The 21,241-nt window shown below is 55.8% G+C and overlaps 1 protein-coding gene across 3 annotated transcripts in view; it reads right to left on the bottom strand.

Annotated features, from left to right (window-relative positions):
* The window catches only part of SLC22A23 (solute carrier family 22 member 23), a 128,425-nt gene extending 107,549 nt beyond the window's left edge, over nt 1-20,876 (bottom strand). The window contains exon 1 of one of the 3 annotated variants that reach the window (XM_043908640.1): nt 20,129-20,876. In XM_043908640.1, coding sequence (XP_043764575.1) covers nt 20,129-20,761 — 633 coding nt within the window. In that variant the 5' untranslated portion in view covers nt 20,762-20,876. The remainder of the gene's footprint in view (nt 1-20,128) is intronic. The other 2 variants (XM_043908638.1, XM_043908639.1) reach the window with 2 other exon arrangements.
* Between the last annotated feature and the right edge of the window lie 365 nt (nt 20,877-21,241).

The raw sequence follows: 21,241 nt of genomic DNA, 5'->3' as shown, positions 1-21,241 counted from the left end.
AGGAGGACCAGGAAGCCCGTACTAAGTTCTTGAACTTCACGTTCATGGAGCCTGCGCATAACGGCCGGGGAGCGATGGAAGACGGGTCAGAGGCCGTGGGAGCAGGAGCGGCCGTCGACGTGGCGGGACGTGGACGAGGCTCACGGGAGACGCAGGGGCGAGCAGTGGACACGAGGCCGCGGGCCAGTGCTGCGCTGCCCGAGGCGGACACGCCTGCTCGGGGCGGGGTGGCGGAGCTGGGCGCTGGGAGCGCACTGCGGCTTAATTCAGGTTCAGAGGTGTAGGGGGCTTCCCTGGGGGCTCAGACGGTAAAGAGTCCACCTGCAGTGCAGGAAACCCAGGTTCGATCCCTGGGTCGGGAAGATCCCCTGGAGAAGGCAATGGCAACCCACTCCAGTATTCTTGCCTGGAGAATCCCATGTACAGAGGAGCCTGGCGGACTACAGTCCATGGGGCTGCAAAGAGTCAGACACGGCTGAGTGACTGAACACTTTCGATTTTTTTCTAAAAGGCATGTAAATGGGTCCAAACCCACTGAACTATATGCTTAAACTCTTCCTGTTTTATACTGTATTTAATTGTACCTCCATTAAACATTTTTTTTGGAAACTTTTTATTTTGTATTGGAATACAGCCAATGAACAATGTTGTGATAGCTTCAACTGAACAGTGAAGGGACTCAGCCGTATATATACATGTATCCCTTCTCCCCCAAACTCCCCTCCCATCCAGGCGGCCACACAGCATGGAGCAGAGTCCCCGGCGCCATACGCAGGTCTGTAGGGAAAGGGCAAGTTGGCCAGGGCGGCAGTGGCCAGGCTCTCTCGCCCACTCCATGCACATCCTGCACCTGGGACCACTTGGGGCACTCCGGGATGCGGCCCTGTGCAAGCACCGCCTGAGAAGCCCCAGGAGAGTCGCGCTGCATTTTGTCATCGTTGATGCTGCCGTGTCAGCCATGAGGGACTTAAGCAGGTCGGCCCGCTGCTGCAAATCAAGACTAGTTCCCACGGCTCCTCACAAGTTCTTCCAGCTTTCCCGCCCGCGCCTGGCCCACCCTGGTTCAGCGAACACGGAGAGACAGCGAACAGCGACACAAGGTCCTTGTTGGTGATCCATTTTAAATATCGCAGTGCTTTACCCCCATTTTTTAAAACCTGGGAGGATTGTCTTAAATGGGTCCCCAAAGATGAGGCAGAAACACCGAGCTGACTGGGGCTTCCCTCTCCTCGCCTTCCCAGGTCTCTGGTGATGGGGGCGGAGGAGACGCGGGGTGGGGGTGAGGGGTGGGGGGTGACCGCCCCGACGGAAGAGCCTGCAGGCTGGACGGACCTCGAGGAGGGAAGGCGGCAGTCTGGACTTTCCGTCTGCTCAAGGAGACCCCCTCCAGGCCACGAGCTCAAGACAGCGCGAGCGACCCCCGCAGGTGCTGTTTATTCCCCCACCCCCCGTGAATGGCACCCCCAGATGCTCGGGTCCACAGCCACCTCTCCTGTCTCCCGCCCCCTCCCCATCCCATCGCCACTGCGGCCTCCTGCCTGCAGATCCGTCACTCTGCAGCAGACAGAATCGTCTGGAGAAGCTCTCTTCTTGCAAAACGGACGTGAAGGACAGAACCACCCCAGCGCAGGGGTAAGAACCTGCTCTCGTCTCCCTGAGAGCACCCTGTCGTGGGCATGAGCTGGTGGCTCAGAACAGGACCGTACGTGGAGAAGGGGCTTCACAGAGACGGTCAAGGTCAGGCGATGTCAGCAGGGTGGGTCCCCGTGGCGGGGGTGGTGTCCTCGGGAAAAGGGGACACGTGGACACAGAGACACAGAGGGAGGCGGAGGTGAAGACACGCGGGGAAAGCCGCTGTTGGGAGGGTCACTGCGCCAACACGAGGATGGAACCGTGTCCCCTCAAAATCCACCTGCAGAAGCCCTTCCCGCCGGCGCGTCAGATGTGGCGGGATCTGGACACGAGGCTTTCAGGAGGTGGAAGTGTTAGTCTCTGAGTTGTGTCCGACTCTTTGTGACCCCACGGACCCTCCGTCCGTGGGACTCTCCAGCCGAGAATACTGGAGCGGGTTGCCATTTCCTTCTCCAGGCGATCTTCCTGACTCAGGGGTCAAACCCACGTCTCCTGCATTGGCAGGCAGATTCTTCACCGTCTGAGCCATCAAGAGGTGATTAAGCTGTCAAGAGGAGGTCATTGGGGAGAGGGGGTCCCACGGCGTCCTTACCGAGGAGGAAATCAGGACACAGATGCTCAGAGGAGAGACCTGAGGACCCAGGGAGGAGGCGGCACCTACCAGTCAGGGAGAGAGGCCTCGGGAGAACCCACCCTGCACAGCCTTTGACCCCGAGTCCAGCCTTGAGCCTGGGAGGGACTCGGTCCTGCTCTCTCAGCCCCAGCCCCTGGGGCTCCGAGACCCAGCAGTGTCAGCTTCCTACAGAGTCAGGGCAAACCTCTGCTGAGGAAGTTGGGGAAGAGATGCAGGAAAGACTGTGGACTCCAGAGATGCCCGACATTTTCCTGCCCATCTCAGAACCCAGTGTGACCCGACGTTTTCTGCCCTTGGCAGCGAGCGGACAGCATCCCTACTGGCCCGCAAGGGCCCAGACCTTCACAACTCTGGGGCGTCTCTCTCCCAGGATGAAACAAGAGCTTCCTCCTGTTTCCTGCTGCCCCCGCCCCTTGCAGGCTCCCCCACCCACGCTGTTCACATTCTCCTCGTCTCCGAGCCCGCCCCGTCCGCGGGGCATGACTCACGGGCTCTCAGCACGGCGCTGAGCAAACAGAGCCGCCCAGCAAACAGGACCGTCACACCCTCTGCACTTTGCCCCCGGGGTCCTCTCCCCTTGTGAACAGGAACCTGAGGGGTTCAGCTGCTGCCTCTGCCCTACGGGTTCAACCAGGTCGCCAAGGAGAGGCGGCTGTGGACCACGACCTCCCACCTGGCGAGGAAAATGCCTCTTGGAGACTGAAAACCTACTCTTGGTATCAGGCGTTCGGGCTGAGTCCCTTCAATCATGTCCAACTCTTTGCGACCCCATGGACTGTAGCCCACAAGGCTCCTCTGTCCGTGGGATTCTCCAGGCAAGAATACTGGAGTGGGTTGCCATGTCCTCCTCCAGGGGATCTTCCCGACCCAGGCATCAAACCCACGTCTCTTGCGTCTCCTGCACTGGCAGAAGGGTTCTTTCCCACCAGCCCCACCTGGGAGGCCCTCAGTATCATAAATGGTCTTTAAACCCTGGTCACCCCCACCCTCCCGCCTGCTCAGGTCGTCAGCTTCCCCCAGATTGCTGCTGGACTGAGACCCATAACCAAGCCTCAAGGGTTTCTTTCTTCACCGGCCTCCCTGGAATCACTTCTCTGAGACTCTGGTCAAAACTCCAGTCAACGGAGGACCAGAGTTACAAACAGGGAAAAATAAGATGGCAGGTGAGAGACTCATTAAGGAGAGAAATCACTGTTTATGCCTAAACCACAATTCAATCCAGACCTGTAATCCGCAGACACACAAAACCCAAAAAACCCTCAAAACAGCCTCATAACCTTGATGATACCCGTTTTTGAAAAGCGGCTTCTTCTAGGACTTTCCAGAGAAAGGATTAAAAATAAAACTTCTATCACGATGAAATAATAAAAAACCCTCCCCTGGAGCCTAGAAGACGTTACAGTTCATCCACCATGCGACCGCTCCAGAAGCTTCCAGACGCGCCACTGTCTCTCTGTACTGTCTCTCTCTGGGTGACCGCTGACCGAGGCATCTTTGCTTCCTACTGGAAAGTTACCTCTAAGAGCCAGCTAACGCGACCCAGCCCCGGAATGCTCCGCCAGGCCTCCACGTCCGCAGCCCCGGATAGCCCTTCCTATCAGGACTCCGAGCACAGACCCTCAGAAGGACAGTGAGCGGGACAGGCGGATGGCACGGTGAGCGTCTAAGGAGGGAAAGATCTCACCGGCTGGGGAAGCTGGGCACGAGCCTCCCCGAAGTGGGCAGCGGGCTCCAGTCAGCGGAGGGGCCCCAGGCCAGCAGCTCTGGAGACCCTCCAAGGCTGACTGTCAGAGGCACAGGTGTCGTGGGCGACGTCACACCTGGACCACAGCAGGTTCGCTGCCTGTGCTGGGGTGGGGTGGGGGGCTCCCCGATCGCGGCTCTGACGCTGTGAACGGTGCTCTTCACGGCCTGTGCTGGGGCGGGGGGCACCCTGATCGCGGCTCTGACAAGGTGAACGGTGCTCTTCACGGCCTGTGCTGGGGCGGGGGGCACCCTGATCGCGGCTCTGACAAGGTGAACGGTGCTCTTCACGGCCTGTGCTGGGGCGGGGGTCACCCTGATCGCGGCTCTGACAGGTGAACGGTGCTCTTCACGGCCTGTGCTGGGGCGGGGGTCACCCTGATCGCGGCTCTGACAGGTGAACGGTGCTCTTCACGGCCTGTGCTGGGGCGGGGGGCACCCTGATCGCGGCTCTGACAAGGTGAACGGTGCTCTTCACGGCCTGTGCTGGGGCGGGGGTCACCCTGATCGCGGCTCTGACAGGTGAACGGTGCTCTTCACGGCCTGTGCTGGGGCGGGGGGCACCCTGATCGCGGCTCTGACAGGTGAACGGTGCTCTTCACGGCCTGTTGGGGCGGGGGGCACCCCGATGGCGGCTCTGACAGGTGAACGGTGCTCTTCACGGCCTGTTGGGGCGGGGGGCACCCCAATGGCGGCTCTGACAGGTGAACGGTGCTCTTCACGGCCTGTGCTGGGGCGGGGGGCACCCCGATGGCGGCTCTGACAGGTGAACGGTGCTCTTCACGGCCTGTGCTGGGGCGGGGGGCACCCCGATGGCGGCTCTGACAGGTGAACGGTGCTCTTCACGGCCTGTGCTGGGGGGGGGCACCCCGATCGCGGCTCTGACAGGTGAACGGTGCTCTTCACGGCCTGTGCTGGGGGGGGGCACCCTGATCGCGGCTCTGACAGGTGAACGGTGCTCTTCACGGCCTGTGCTGGGGCGGGGGGCACCCTGATCGCGGCTCTGACAGGTGAACGGTGCTCTTCACGGCCTGTGCTGGGGCGGGGGGCACCCTGATCGCGGCTCTGACAAGGTGAACGGTGCTCTTCACGGCCTGTGCTGGGGCGGGGGGCACCCTGATCGCGGCTCTGACAGGTGAACGGTGCTCTTCACGGCCTGTGCTGGGGCGGGGGGCACCCTGATCGCGGCTCTGACAAGGTGAATGGTGCTCTTCACGGCCTGTGCTGGGGCGGGGGGCACCCTGATCGCGGCTCTGACAGGTGAACGGTGCTCTTCACGGCCTGTGCTGGGGCGGGGGGCACCCTGATCGCGGCTCTGACAAGGTGAACGGTGCTCTTCACGGCCTGTTGGGGCGGGGGGCACCCTGATCGCGGCTCTGACAGGTGAACGGTGCTCTTCACGGCCTGTTGGGGCGGGGGGCACCCCGATGGCGGCTCTGACAGGTGAACGGTGCTCTTCACGGCCTGTGCTGGGGCGGGGGGCACCCCGATGGCGGCTCTGACAGGTGAACGGTGCTCTTCACGGCCTGTGCTGGGGCGGGGGGCACCCTGATGGCGGCTCTGACAGGTGAACGGTGCTCTTCACGGCCTGTGCTGGGGGGGGGCACCCTGATGGCGGCTCTGACAGGTGAACGGTGCTCTTCACGGCCTGTGCTGGGGGGGGGCACCCTGATCGCGGCTCTGACAGGTGAACGGTGCTCTTCACGGCCTGTGCTGGGGCGGGGGGCACCCCGATGGCGGCTCTGACAGGTGAACGGTGCTCTTCACGGCCTGTGCTGGGGCGGGGGGCACCCTGATGGCGGCTCTGACAGGTGAACGGTGCTCTTCACGGCCTGTGCTGGGGGGGGGCACCCCGATCGCGGCTCTGATGCTGTAAGTGGTGCTCCTGCGCTGTTCTGGCCTCCAGCGCTCGCTCCCAGGGGCCAGCTCTCCTTTCCCGCCGCTGAAAACACTATCAAACCACCTCAGTGGGAATTACTGCAGAAAAAACTGGTCTGAATTAGGGCCATTTTGAAAATAAATACCTGTCACTTGCAAATAAATGTTTCCTTTACAAGTAATTAACCACTATTCTAAGCAGAGGTTCAAAGGGCCTGTTTAATGAGGGGCAGACTTGTTGGTGACTCTGGTTTACAGGTAAACTCCGCTGGATGCTGTTTCACAATGTGCCTCCCAGGGCAGGCCGGCCCTGGTGGAAGGCTCTCAGACCCTCAGATGCCCCTCCACGGGGCTGATGGCCATTCCCGGCCTCTCTGCAGCGCGGACCCGCGTTCCAGGGGAGCCGTGGTCTCAGCTGGGCTGCCCCTGGCCGTCTGTTGGCTGGGCGTCTATACCACACGGTGGACGTCTACACAAGCCTGGACCTGAACCCTCGACATCGGGGGGATCACCCTTTGCTGCTCCTCAGAGAGCAGCACCCCTGCTCCCTGCTCCCCGAGAGTCTCTAGCACCCCATCCTCCTCTGACGTGACAGCCACGTGTGCCCAGGGGAAGCACAGACCACTGGAGATACCCGAGGACCTTTACAACAGCGGATGCCAGGGGTCTGCAGATGCTCCCCAAAGTTCCCCAGGTGCGCCCCCGATCCTAGATCCAGAAAGAGCAACTCTGTCCACACGGACCTTGCATTGGAAGAAAAGACTGTGGCGAGCAGGTCTGGAAAACACTGGCTTAAAGCCAGGATGGGGCCCAGGGCCCAGGATGAAGCCCAGTGTGATGAGCCGCTGGTTCAGACGCATCGCATGGCCCTTCACGGTCCTCAGCAGCTCCTGGAAATGGGAAGTCAGGCCTGAGCTGACCTGCAGTTACGTCCTCTGCATCTGAAAATTAAGTCAGCTTCCCCACCCCCCACCCCCGTGAGGGCAGAGAATGCTTCCACTTACACGAGGTGATGAGCAGTCAATTCACAGAGACAGAAAGTAGACGGTGGCGCCCAGGGGCTGCGGGACAGGAGCTGGGGTTTGATGGGGACAGGGGTCCAGTTTGGGAAGACAAGAAAATTCTGGAGGAGGACGGAGGCGATGGTCGCACAACACGGCGACTGTCCTCAACGCCGTCACACTGTGCACTCACCAAGGGTTCAGATGGCCAACTTTATGTTGTGAGGATTTCACCACAGTTGTGGAAAAAGTTTTAAAGTAGGACAAGGACTCCGTGTTTTCTGCAGACGCTCATGTACGTCCATTTGGGAATAGTGGAATGCCTCAGGAAGAAGCCACCAAGAGTGGCCAATTTGTAAAGCACCTTTTTTTGTTTTTTGTTTTTTAGGCACACAGACACACTTTATTATCTACACTTAATATTCCCTGTTGACCAGATAATTTTTAATAGAGGTGAAAAGAGGGAAACCATGATCATTCATGGTCCCCGCACACAGACGTCACTCTGCAGACACTTTGATTCATCTCCCTGCTGATAAATGCATACCCCGATAATCGGGATCACTATACATACTTACAACCTTCACACTTAGAGGATAATTGCTTTACATTATTGTGCTGGTTTCTGCCACAATCAACATGAACCAGACACAGGTGTCCATGTGTCCCCTTCCTCCTGAAACGCCTCCCAGGCCCTCCCCATCCCACCCCTCCAGCTCGTCTCGAGCGCTAACTTGAGCTCCCTGCATCATACAGCGAATTCCCACGGGCTCCTCACAAATGGTGATGTATGTGCTTCCACGCAACTCTCAATTCATCCCTCCCTCTCCTTCCCCCGCTGTGTCCACAGGTCTGTTCTCTATGTCTGTGTCTCCACTACTGCCCTGCAAATAGGTTCATCCATACCATCTTTCCAGTTTCCATATGCATGGGTTGATATACACAATATTTGTCTATCTGACTTATTCACTGTATATAATAGGCTCTAGGTTCATCTGCCTCATTAGGACTGACTCAAATGCATCCTTTTTTGTGGCTGAGTAATGTTCCATTGTATACATGGACCATAATTTCTGTATCTAGTCACCTGTCGATGGACATGTAGGTTGCTTCCACGTCCTAGCTATTGTAAAAACTGTTGCAACAAACAGCGCGGCACATGCCTCTCTTCCGATTATGGCTTTCTCAGGGCATATGCCCGCAGTGGGGTTGTTGGGTCACATGGTCCTCCTGTTTCTAGCTTCTTAAGGACGGTCCCTACTGCTCCCCATAGTGGCCGTATCAAGTTACATTCTCACCAACACAGCACGAGGGTTCCCTTTGCTCCACATCCTCTCCAGCACTACTGTTTGTAGAGTTTTTGATGATGGTCATTCTGATGAGGGTGAAGTAATACCTCATTGTAGTTTTGTTTGTGTTTCTCTAATAATGATCAGTGCTTAGGATCTTTCATGTATTTGTTGGCCATCTGTCTGTCTTCTTTGGAGAAATGTCTGTTTAGGTCTTCTGCCCATTTTTTGATTGGGTTGTTTGTTTGGTATTAAGCTGCTTGTATGTTCTGCAGATTAATTGTCAGTTGTTTCATTTACAGTTATTTTCTCCCATTTTGAAGGTTGTCTTTTCATCTTGTTTATTGTTTCCTTTGCTGTGCAAAACCTTTTAAGTCCCATGTGTTTACTTTTGTTTTTATTTCCATTACTCTAGGAGGTGGGTCACAGAGGATCTTGCTATGATATATGTCAAAGAATGTACCGCCTATGTTTTCCTCTAAGAGCTTTATAGTTTTTGGCCTTACATTTAAATCTTTAATCCAATTTGAGTTTATCTTTGTGTGTGGTGTTAGGAAGTGTTCTAGTTCCATTCTTTTGCATAGCTGTCCAGTTTACCCGGCGCCACTTATTGAAGAGGCTGTCTTTTCTCCATTGTGTATTCTTGCCTCCTTTGTTAATGATAAGGTGCCCATAGGTGCGTGGGTTTATCTCTGGGCTTTCTATCTTGTTCCATGGGTCTATATTTCTGTTTTTGTGCCAGTACCATACTTTCTTAATAACTGTAGCTTTGCAGGATAGAGAGAAGTCAGGAAGGTTGATTCCTCCAGGTCCATTCTTCTTTTACAAGATTGCTTTGGCTATTCAGGGTCCTGTGTGTGTCCATACAAATTGTGAAGTTTTTTGTTTTAGTTCTGTGAAAAATACCATTGGTAGTTTGATAGGGCTTGCATTGAATCTATAGATTGCTTTGGGTAGCACAGGCAAAGAAGGAACCTACCTCAATATGATAAAGACCCTATACAACAAACCCACAGCAAACATTATTCTCAATGGTGAAAAATTGAAAGCATTTTCTACAAGATCAGGAACAAGACAAGGGTGCCCACTCTTGCTACTATCATTCAACATAGTTTTGGAAGTCCTGCTGTTGCTGCTGCTAAGTCTCGTCAGTCACGTCCGACTCTGTGCGACCCCATAGACCGCAGCCCACCAGGCTCTCCCGTCCCTGGGATTCTCCAGGCAAGAACACTGCAGTGGGTTGCCATTTCCTTCTCCAATGCATGAAAGTGGAAAGTGAAAATGAAGTCGCTCAGTTGTGTCTGACTCTTAGTGACCCCATGGACTGCAGCCTACCAGGCTCCTCTGTCCATGGGATTTTCCTAGCCACAGCAATCAGAGAAGAAAAAGAAATAAAAGGAATCCAGATTGTAAAAGAAGAAATAAAACTCTCACTATTTGCAGATGACATGATACTATACATAGAAAACCCTCAAGATTCCACCAGAAAATTACTAGAGCTAATCAATGAATATAGCGAAGTCACAGGATAAAAATTAACATATAGACATCCCTTGTGTTCTTATATACTAACAATAAAAAATCAGAAAGAGGAGTTAAGGAAACAATCCCATCCACCACTGCAACGAAAAGAATAAAATACCTAGGGATAAACCTACCTAAAGAGACAAAACACGGTACATAGAGAACTATCAGACACTGATGAAAGAAATCAAAGGTAACACAAACAGATAGAGAAACATACCATGTCCTTGGACTGGAAGAGTCACTATTGTGAAAATGACTATACTACCCAAAGTAAAGCATCTTTTAAACACACAGAAAAAGCAGCTTTTAATCTAATCTGGGAGGAAACAGTCTGCAGCGCAAATTACGGGGCTGAGTGCATAACCATCCATAGTTTAATATGACCCCTGGGAGGCTGGTGGCTGGCTTACACCAGTGCTGTTGCCATTGCACATATTCTTTAAATGATGCTAAGAAGTAAAATGTGACCGTCAGCCAGCAGGAATCAAGTTATACAAAGACTGACCCTCTTCCCCACTTAAAAAAAAAAAGCTGACAAACACTTAACCAGCATCCTCCCCGCGGGCTCCTGTGACTCAGCGCGGGGTCCGCTGCTCAGATAAGGAAACTGGCTCACTTCTCTGAGGAGCAGGCTTTCCAGTGCCGGGAGCCTCCCATGCCCCTCGGAGCCCTGCAGGCCCCGTCCTAACGAGACACTCAGGGCTCAACTGGTTAGGGCCGTGCCCCCAGACCCAGGCCCCCCAAAAGTGAGTTAGACTTTCGCTGCAAGACAGCGAGAAAGAGACACAAACACGGGGAAGGAAAAGCAGAAGGAGAAGGATGTGAAATTGGGAAGCGAGAGGCGGGACGGCAGGGGGACACTTGCTGGGCTTTGCAGCGCTGACCCCTGGCTCTGTGAACAGGGATGGGCGCGCGGCCCCCGGGGGCACCCCAGGAGGGCCGCGTTTGGCTTCCGGCTCCATGGTTGGCACCTTCGTCTTGGGAACCATACGAGCAAGAGGGCCTGCGTTTTCATCTTGCAAGTTACGTGGCTGGTCTTAAGTAGAAGAAAAGTTTGCAGACCCGCCTTCAGGGCAGGGGTGGGGGCACCGCTTGGCCCCATGCTTCAGTGCCCGTTCAGGGGCTTGCTCCAAGCCCCCTCTGCCCTGGAGCTAACAGCTGAGGCCATCTGTACCTATTTCCAGAAGAAAAGCCTCAGGAAGCATGGTCCTGCCAATTCCACACCAAGCTTAAGGAGCCAGGTAAGTTACCTCCTGAGTCTCTGGGAAGAAGATGACTTTGTCTGAAGCATTTAATGATGAAAGCATCCATATTCATTTATTCTCCATTCATTGCCGAAAAGAGCCATGTCTAGTCCCTTTCACCCCCAAAAAGAACAGCCACTCTTGTCTTCTGTCACAAGGTCTGGAGGGGTCCCCCACGCTGGGTAACTGCACAGTTTCAGAACTGTGTTCTGAAACCTGCCTCCTTGGCCCTGAGTGGACATAAGAACTGCACCCAGGAATCCGGCGTTGGACAGAGGCCCACACTGGCCAATGCCTGACCAAAGACCGGGTGAGCAAAACCCAGTCTGGGGGGGTGGAGGGGAGCCAACTCCAGGAGAAGCTGACACGGCTTCCAAAAGGCTGAAGGTGGCAGGGTCCCTGAAACAGCCCCCTGCCCCACTTTCTGGCCTCAGATCCCACCCTGGGTTTCCTCAGCCATTTCTGCATTTTTCCAACCAATTTCTTCTCTATTTTGTTAATGTCATTGGAAACTTGTTCCCTTACTTGCAACCAGACGAGTCCTGAGACGAGAGGGTCAGTCAGCACTTCATCTGGGCAAATGAGGACCCAAGAGCCCGCTGGTGGTTTTCTAGGACAGCAATGATTTGCTGTAGGGGAAACCCGCTTCAACCAGCCCATAAGCCTGCCCCTTTCCCAGAAACACAGGCTTGTGAATCTCCAGGTCACTTGTCTGGGGGAGGTCAGCTCCTACACAGTGACCAGCAAGGGGTAAACACTGAGAGAAGCAGAGATCCAGGTCTGTGGACCACCAAGGTCAGGTCAAGGCCTCCCACAGACAGAACCAGGAACACCGCCGGAGGTGGAGCCTGGCCCTTTCACCTGCTTGCACCTGCCCTGAAGTCCTCTCCCCGATCCTTGCGGTCAGGGCTCAGGTTACCCTCTGCCCCTGTTTAAAATTCCACTTTCTCTCCATCCGTTTCCACCCAGCACAGCCAACCAGACTTCCAAACTCAGAACACTGTCTTCCATCAAAGGGCATGGACTCAGATTTCTGACCCAGGACCTCAGTGGAGGCAAGGAAGCCTCCCCACTCTTCCACCCACCAGGAGGTCAGGAAGCTCCTCTCCTTTATCAGATCCCTGGGCCCTGTGGCCAGAGACCTGCTCTGTTTTCATGTGAGAACCACAAATACCTCCCAGCGCCTTCAAGGCTCTTTCAGGCAAACCCCCCGGAGGCCCCTCTTGGCCGGCCCCCTCCAGCCCCCTGGACTGGGGCAGCCAGTCTGAAAGGTACACCTGGCTTTCCATGTCATCAGTTTCCGGGTGAAGGTGTGAGACGCCCTGGAACGGCTGCAGGATAAACTGCCCGTCCAGGTGTGGTCTATCAGCTCCTCCCCATCTAAGCATTTCTGACCTGACTCGCTCAGCCAGTCCTCACCCCACAGATGAGGAGGAAAGGAATCTGAGATTTCCAGGTGCCTCCTGGAGGGTGGGGGCCTCGTTCCCATTCTTGCTCCCCCCGGTGCTGGGCGGGGGGCAGCCCTGAGCCCCCTCTACCCATGAAGGCCCTATAGATGAATGGGTCGTAACCTCCCTGCCAAACCAGAGAGCACCAGTCTTTTCATGACATGAGTTCAGGCGAGCTGATGTGTATGGTGAGGACTCAGTGGGTGAAAGGTACACGTCTAGTGGGGAGATGGACAGACACACAGCCAGTGCTGGGGGCATTGTGTGCAGACCCGGCGGATCTAAAGGATGAACAGGGACCGGCGGGCCGGCGGAGGAGGAAAGCGTTCCAGGAAACGGGCTCAGAAGGCAGAAGGAGCAAAGATCAGGGAAGCTGCCGGCCAGGTCTGCATGGCCTACTGCAGGAAGCCACAGTAACAGCCCCCAGCCACGCCCATTCTCTGGCAGCAGCAGGACCCCACCTCTGATTGACTGGTAAAGATGCAGATAAAGGGCAGGGTACCCCCCATCACCCCCGTCCTCCAGGTGGGGCCCCAGGGCGGAGGCAGGCACACCCTCAGGCGGAGCAGGTGAGAGATTCTAAGCCTGCAGCTCCAACTCTGGGCAGGCCAGTGACCGCCCGCCTCCTTCCCCTCCCTGAACTGAACTTCGGACTTGTAGATAACACCACAGTCAGCCGTGCCCGGGACAGACTTTCACCCATGCCGGGCGCTGGGCATAGGTGAAGCTGGTTGAATGGACCCCACACTAGCTGGAGGCTTCCTGTTTCAGGGCCCTCAACCTTGGGGAAATTTACTTAGCAGCCTCCCCTTTGGAGCCAGAGAGCAAGAGAAAATGCTGGAACTCTCCAAGGCCGGTGCTTCTCCTATCAACAGTGCTGGGGCCCGGTCAGGCCCACTTGTCCAAGGCCTGTGGTGGACCTGCTGGCCAGGCGACTTCTCCATGGCTCCCCTTCAGGCCCCGCTTGGGGTCAGCAGCCTCCCTCCGGCAGGAGAAGCAGGCCCGGCCTCCCTGCCGCCTGTCCGTGGGGCCCCAAGCAGGGTCGACCCCAGCCCCCATCTCACCCCACAGGCCCTCCCTGGGCGCCTGCCTTTCCAGCCCCTCTCTCTTGGCCGGCTGAGCTCATCTTGTGACTGTGAGTCACCCCGGCCCATGCTCCGGGCCGCCCTGCAGATCCGGGCTCCCGCAGGCCCCAGGGCCCTTGCAGAAGCCGCTAGCTCTCCAAGGGAAAGACCCCCGAGCACTCACGCCCCACCTCCCTCTCTCGGCATCTCAGGCCTCAGTCTCAATGCCACTGGTTCGCCTGACTCAGGCACTCTGCTCTCTCTCTCTCATTTCCCTTTCTTTCCGTGCACTCGGTTTGTAATTAAAAAGTCACGATGATTAGCTAAGGTGCACCTCCCTCGTTAGTCTATCAGCTCAGTGGGATGTGCGCTATTTCCGCCTGGCGCTGTATCCCCAACACAAACCACAACGCCTGGCCCAGGATCCGCACTCCTGTCCGCGGAAGGGAGGAGGGGGGCGATGGGGGAGGGGAAGAAAAGACAGGAATGGCCCAGGGTCACACTCAGGGGCCTGCTGATCGCCTAACAACGGCTTCAAAGAAGAACGAGAAACCCGGGTGCGCAGCGTTTGCAGACGTGCCCGGGGCAAACGCTCCCGGCCGCCAGCCCTGCATCCTGACCATTTGGTCCAGCCGGCTCCAAGCCAGGACGGACAGGCCGTGTCCAACATGCTTCTGTTGCTGTTGTTCAATCAGTCCTGTCTGACTCTGTGACCCCATGAACTGCCGCACGCCAGGCTTCCCTGTCCTTCACCACCTCTCGGAGTTTGCTCACATTCCTGTCCACTGAGTCCATGATGCTATCCATCCGTCTCATCCTCTGTTCTTAAATGACATCAAATTTTGTTTTAAAATTATTTATTTTCATTGGAAGCTAATGACTTTACAATCCTGTGGTGGTTTTTGCCATACATTGACATGAATCAGCCACGGGTGTACATGTGTCCCCCATCCTGAACCCCCTCCCACCCCCCTCCCCACCCCATAAGTGACATTCACTGTTGACTCAGTACTACCTGGGACTGAAGGCCAAGATGAACTGAGGCTTGTAAAAAAGGCCGAAGACAAGAGGTTGTGCAGCTGATCCAAACCGGGAAGATGAAAGAAAGGTGAGACCTGGGACAAACACCATCCCCCAAAAGACGAAAGATGTGCTTAGAAACTGTGCAACATCCCGTCTCTCCATCAGTGAGGACCAGGCCGGATTCTACACAGAGGAGCTCGTCACGAGCAAGTCAAAGCCTTTGAGAAAAGCTGCTATACCTGCTGACCTAACATTTGTTTTCCTTCCCAGTAATTTACCCTAATAGCTCAAAAGAAGCAAATCTGACCCTACAACACCAAATCAAAAAAGTACTGAGATCATAAAAATATTAGAAGACAGTGTTTTTGCCCTAATATTCCAGGATTGTAGAAGCCCTAAATCTAACACAAAACCCAGAAACCATGAAAAATTCATTTGACACTATCCAAACCAAAAGTCTGTACGCGATGAAAACACGACAAGCAAAATCAAAAGACAAACAACACACTGTGGGGAAGAAAACATTCACAAAACATCCCGAACACTTAATTTACTTTATGCATGATGTACTTCTGTAAATCAGTAAGAAAATAATGCCCTCCCCCCAAAGATACACACACAAAGGATGTGAAGATGCAGTTCACAGAAAAGGAAAGAAAAATGGCTCGAAAATTTTCAGAGATGTTTAACCTCGCTCCTCAGAAGACAATGCAAGTAACAGCAATGACCACAGACAATTTCTCATTTAGAACTGGGACAATGCTCCAGGGGTGGGCGGGGGTGGGGGTAGTGTGGGAACCGGCCTCCCGCCTAATCAATGGAGGTGTGAATTGGTAATAAGATCTCTATGGAGAGCACTTTGACAACATCTATCAATATAAAAATACAGCCTCCACTTCTACGTTTCCTGTGTGCTGGAATTTCACTGTACGTTATATAATAAGCAAAAGGCCCCCTTAGAAGGTGAGAAAACAAGAGAGGAGGCTGCCCGCACTGGTGCACACCCTTCCCCCACACAGGTGATCAAGAAGCATGAGACAGTGCGTATGGCATATTGAGGTTTAGGAGAGAAGATAGATGAAAATAGAATATTTTTGGAAGGATACATAAGAAACTGTAACCATGGTTGCTTTTGAAGAGGGGACTTAGACGCAGAGATGGTGAGAAATCTTGCTTTTATTCTTTATGTCCTGTCCCATGTGGGTGCATTTTTTTTTATTATGGTCAGTTCCTTAAAAAAAAAAAAAAGACATGCACAGACATGTTCACTGCTGTGTTGTATATAGCAGGCAGACTAAACAAAACCACACTGGGATGACCTACAGGTAAGTTCTTTCTAAAACTATTCCTATTGTGATGATATTGTAATCATTCTCCATCCTAACTGTACTGAGCCACTTGAAACAACTTCTAGTGTTGAGCCCCAGAAAAAGAAGTCAAGTTATTTCCTGGGATATTTAAACAACTTCCAGGTTACACAGGAGAAGAGCCAGCAATCTATGAGAGTTCTTGGCAGATAGAAAAAAACACCAGGACACTGGAGATGAGCAAGCACCTTAAATTTCACGTACAGAAAGAGAGCAGGTTAGGAAGTGTTACTGACACTGATTTTAGGCAAAATTCTAAGGGTTGTTCAAGGAAGTGGAGAGCATTAGAAACCAACAAGGGTTCACTCTGAACAATACAGGGTTCACTATGCAAATTATTGAGAGGAGTGTTTTAAACCCAGCAGAGCTGTGTTAAGCGCGACAATCTTCCTACGTGGCTGGGGATAAAAGGAAGAGCAAGCAACAGCACGTGGAAGCTGAGGACCAACTTCATGATCCACTCAAGGCTGGTGAACCGACTTAAAGCTCAAGACCACACGGTGTTAAGAGCGGTCTTGGATGGCTCAACATTCTTAACCAAAGGCACCAACATGTGAAAATGCCCTGAAGACTTTACGGGGCAGCACGAAAGTGGCATCATCAGCATTATTTTGAAGGCACCGCGGATCCTGAAACACCAGGGACCAAGGCAAAGAAGAGAAATTTACAAAGACAGAAATAAAGTAGAAATAAAAAAAGATCCTAACAGGAGAGATCTAGCAACCCTAAACTAGCAAGCATGCCACACACGGGCACCGGCTGAAAAAGCCCTGCCTGAACAGGATCCCATCGAGCTTTGGGGACTGTGGCCTCAAGGTAGACAGATGATGCGTCTACTGAAAGCCTTCACGCGCTGACCGTGAACTTCATGAGTGGAAGATTCTGATCAGAACAGATCAGGGTGTGTGTGCCTGCTGGCCGTGTCCTGGGCGGTCTGCTTAAGAGACACGCACACCGTGTGAAGCTGTCAGAAGGGTAAATTCTGTTCCTTATGGAAGGACTGAAGGAGCTGGAGATTTCCTAGCCAGGAAAGAACCCAGCCCTTGTACCCTCAGATATCGGAGCAGGTGTGATACGAAGGAAGAAGAATCGTTCGGAGGAGAATGCTGCACAAACAGGCATGAGACGATCCTTGTTGTCGCCGCCAAAAAGCACATCTTTCTGTTGGAAGAGCTGCTGAGAAGTGGGCTGCTAGCTCGCGGGGCTCTCAGCGAGGGACGGCCGTGCTGGGGACGCCACCGGAAGGGGACAGAGGTCTGTCAGCTCCAAAGCCCCTCCTGACTCCAACAGCCTGGAGCTCTACGGGCCGGACAGTTTCACATGTGTAGAGGCTATCCTAGCCTGTATAACCCAGTGGTCCCCAGCCTTTTTCACACTGGGGATTTTGTAGAAGACAACTTTCCACAGCCTGGGGGTGAGGGGGATGGTTTGGGGATGATTCAAGTGCATTGCATTGATTGGGCCCTTTATTACTAATCTAGTGCTGCTACTGATCTCAGAGGAGGTACTGGTCTGTGGCACAGAGGTGGGGAACCCCTGTAACAGGACAATATATGATATATATATATATATATAAATGGTATATATCTATAACATATATTTAATATAACATGACATATTCATTGAAAGGACGGAAGCTCCAATACTTGGGCCACCTGATTCGAAGAGCCGATTCATTGGAATAGACCCTGATGCTGGGAAAGATTGAAGGCAGGAGGAGAAGGGGACGACAGAGGATGAGATGGTTGGATGGCATCACCCGACTCGATGGACTTGAGTTTGAGCAAGCTCCGGGAGATGGTGAAGGACAGGGAAGCCTGGGGTGCTGCAGTCCACGGGGTCGCAAAGAGTCGGACGTGACCAAGCAATTAACAACAACATCACTATGTACAACAATAAAAGGAAGAACAAGGCGCCCCCTCCCCACCTAACACCCGGGGCGAGGACAGGGCCTCTGTGGCAGGGAGGGGCACACGCGCGCTGAAGGAAGCCGTGTGACAAAACCCTTGCACGGGGCTTCTTTGAGTGGGGAAGACCTGGGCACTCTGCTGGGGGGGAGGGCACCAGAGAGCACTCCTCAGACCCCGCGCTTCCATCTGCTGACAGGAGAAGCAGCCAACTCTACTCCCTCGGGCAAACCACGCTGGCAGGCCCCTGACCCCAGGAGTCGGCACCCACCCAGGATACGTTCCGCATCCGTGCATCTGATCCAGGATCCAGGGGGCACGGCCCGCAGAGGCGGCAGCCGGCCTCAGCTCTGCCAGAGTGTGCTTAAAAGGCTCTTGAGAGCATCAGTTATGGAACAGAACACCGTGGAAGGACAGACCTTTATTTAGATCTTATTTGTGCGTGAAAATCAATATGTCCTTTTTAGTCTTGGTCTTGCAGGAAAATGTGTCTCTCCCTACTGCCCCCAAGTCTGCACCTCCTGGACTGCCTTGTCAGCGGCCCGGAGCTGCACGGCAGCCACCCCAAACCACGCTGCGCATACGTGAGCCCCTCGATCGCTCACCTGGAACACCTGTCCAGCTCTCCCAGGTGCCCGCAGAGCCTGCTTTCAAGGATGGTTCTAGTTGTCTCCTCCCACCATCCACAGCACCACTAGGGAACGATTCTCTGTCCCACCTCCTAACTCCAAGTTGGCCTCCCCTGTCACCCTGGGACAGACCACCCTGTACACGCATCTGCTTTGATCTCCATTATTCCTCCCCTACTCTACAAAGAGGCTCAAAGTATTTGACAGTGTTGCAAACCCTTACTTTCACAGACATACAAACAGTGTTAAGATACTCAATGTTCTTCATTTTTCCTGCTGGTAAACAAAAGACAGATATTGACCTCCATGGATGGGAAACAGTCACAGAAATGCCTTGGCAGAGGACAGGATGACTGGGGGCAGGGGGCTCAAGGTGAACAAGCTAGAAGGATCTCCCCATTAACAGGTAATCCAACAGTTCCCAGAGGCCAGATCATTTCTCAGCAGGCTGGTACAAGCTGAAGACAATGGTTATGATGATGTAAGAGTTTCATCTTACACATCCATGAGGCACAACTGTTTACCAACACATGTTTCGGGGGAGGGGGGAATACATGCCCATGGACTATTACAAACCGTCAAATTTCAGTGTTGCATTTAAACAAAGCATTTCAAACTCTGCCCAGAACTGCATGGAAGCGGGAGAAAGGTCTACATTTACTTTGAAAGGCAAATTAGTTGTTTAAAACACAGAAGGGGCAAAATAACACAAGTTGTTTGACACACTGGCATATGACCTCTCTTACGTGTTAAGAAATCCAGACAATATGTAGGTGTCTTGGGTGTTAATTTCCTAGTAGCGCCCATTCTCCGTCTTTTTGCAGGCCACGCATCTCTTGCAAACACTCCTGTTCTGTCTTCCAGGATGCAGGACCTCGGCTAGAGGGGACCCCTGGGCTGGAGCAAGTCCATGTGGAGCTGAGGCTGGCCGGGATCCGATCTCAACGCCAGGACCAGAGGGCTGCAGTCTGAGAGCCCGGCTGTCCCAGAACAGCACAAACTCAGCACCCTTCCTATAGTCCAGAGGTGTTTACTTTCTGAGGAACACTGGGGGTGGCAAACTCCACCGGGAAATAAACACCCCAGCCTCTGGGAAGGACTGAGCTTGGGGACAGGGAAAGGGAGATTTCAAAGACCATTTGCTACTCTGGCCACCACTTGGGCTCTCCCGTCAGCTTTAGTCAGTTTCCAGTGCCAGCGGGGGATGGCTGGGGTCTGCCAGGAAGAATGCCTGGGTATAGGAGCGATTCTGGAGGGGCTGGTTCTCTGTGGGAGACTCGGGGGCAGTGGGCCAGCAAAGGGCTAAGCCCGGGGCCTGGCTCCAGCGGGCAGACCTTGAGAGAGGCGCGTCCTCAGGGCCAGCGGCTCACAGACCAGCCTCTCGCCCTCCGCGGGCCACCCCTGCCCGAACGCAGTGACAGCTCCAGGGTGGGGGAGGGAAGCTCGCTCCCTCGCGGCGGGAGGGGCGCCCCTTCTGTGTGTGCCAGCGGGGACGCGAGTTTGGGTGCCCCTGGGAGTCAGGAGGCAGAGCCGCCGCGAAGGGCTGCGGGAGCCCAGCCGCGCACCCAGGCCCGCACCTCTGGGGGACGCAAGGAGGGCGAGCCCACGGGAGGCCGTGGACACGCGAGCGCGCACCACCGCAGGACCCCGTCTGCAGAACGCGCGGGGAAGTGCGCAGGGACCGCGGAGGGCACAGCGCGCTCGGGATGGGGACGCGGGGCCGACGCGGTCGCTGGCCTTACCTTGCTGACCACGTTTTGCACCAGGCCTGTGCGGATGCCGTAGTCCCACGCGTGGCAGTCGCAGTTGGAGGCGTTGTCTCCCTTGTCCGGGGGGGACGGGAGGGGCGGCGTCTCGCCGCTGTCCGCCCCGCTGCCGTTGCCGAGGGGGCCGGCTGTCCCCCAGGCGGAGGTGGGGAAGGGGGTGGTCGGGGGGCTGGTCCCGTTGGCCAGGTCGCCGCCGCCCCACCGGCCCGTGGCCGTGACCCCCGCCGACTCGGCGCCCTTGCCGGCCCCGCGGCACCAGAAGTTGGGCTGGTCCAGGAGGAAGGAGTCCGAGAACTGGCTGAAGCCTATGAACAGCGCGGGGATCCAGGTGAGCAGCACGAGGGTCTTCTGGTAGCCGCCGCCCAGGCCCCCGAGGAAGGGCAGCACCGACCCGTCGTAGTCCAACAACAGGAGGCTCGGGTGCGCTCCGCCAGCGGCGTGCGGCGCGGGCAGCGGCTGGATGTCACCGCCGCCGCCGGGGCCCGCGCGTCCCCCGAGGGGCGCCGAGGCCGCCGCGTCCCCGGGCGGCAGGGCGCCGTTCTCCTCGGCCGCGGGCGGCAGCCTCCCGGGCCCGCCGCCCGCAGCCTCGCGCCGCCGGTCTATCGCCATGGCCCGGGCCCGCGGCGCCCGCAGAGGCGCATAGAGCGCGGCGGAGGCTCCCGCGGGGCCCCGGGCAGAGCGCGCGGGCCCGGCGCCGCCGCCGCCGCCGCCGAGCAGGGCCCGCCGCTCGCAGGGACGATCGGCCGCCGCGCGCGTCACTGCGCCCCCATGGCCGGCCACCCGCGCCCCGGCTGCGGCCCCGGCGGGCGCCGGGCGGAGGGCGGGCAGAGGCCGCGGCCCTCAGCCGCCGCCGTTCATCTGCTCAGCGGCCCGGGCGCCGGCGGCCGAGCCAGCCGCTCTCCGCGGCTCCGCGCGCGGCGCGCTCGAGGAGGAGGAGCGGCGCGGTGCGGGGCCGGCCGGCGGAGCTCTGCGGGGCGCGGGGCGCGCGATGCGGGCGGCTCGGCGATCCCCGCGCGCCCGGGATGTATTTATCCGACCCCGGCGCCTCCCGGAAGCCGCGAGCCCGGTGCCAGCCTGCCGCGCCGGCCG

This window comes from Cervus elaphus, chromosome 7 (assembly GCF_910594005.1).
Source record: "Cervus elaphus chromosome 7, mCerEla1.1, whole genome shotgun sequence".
Classification (NCBI taxonomy): domain Eukaryota; kingdom Metazoa; phylum Chordata; class Mammalia; order Artiodactyla; family Cervidae; genus Cervus; species Cervus elaphus.
This window is presented reverse-complemented; position numbering and strand designations above follow the sequence as displayed.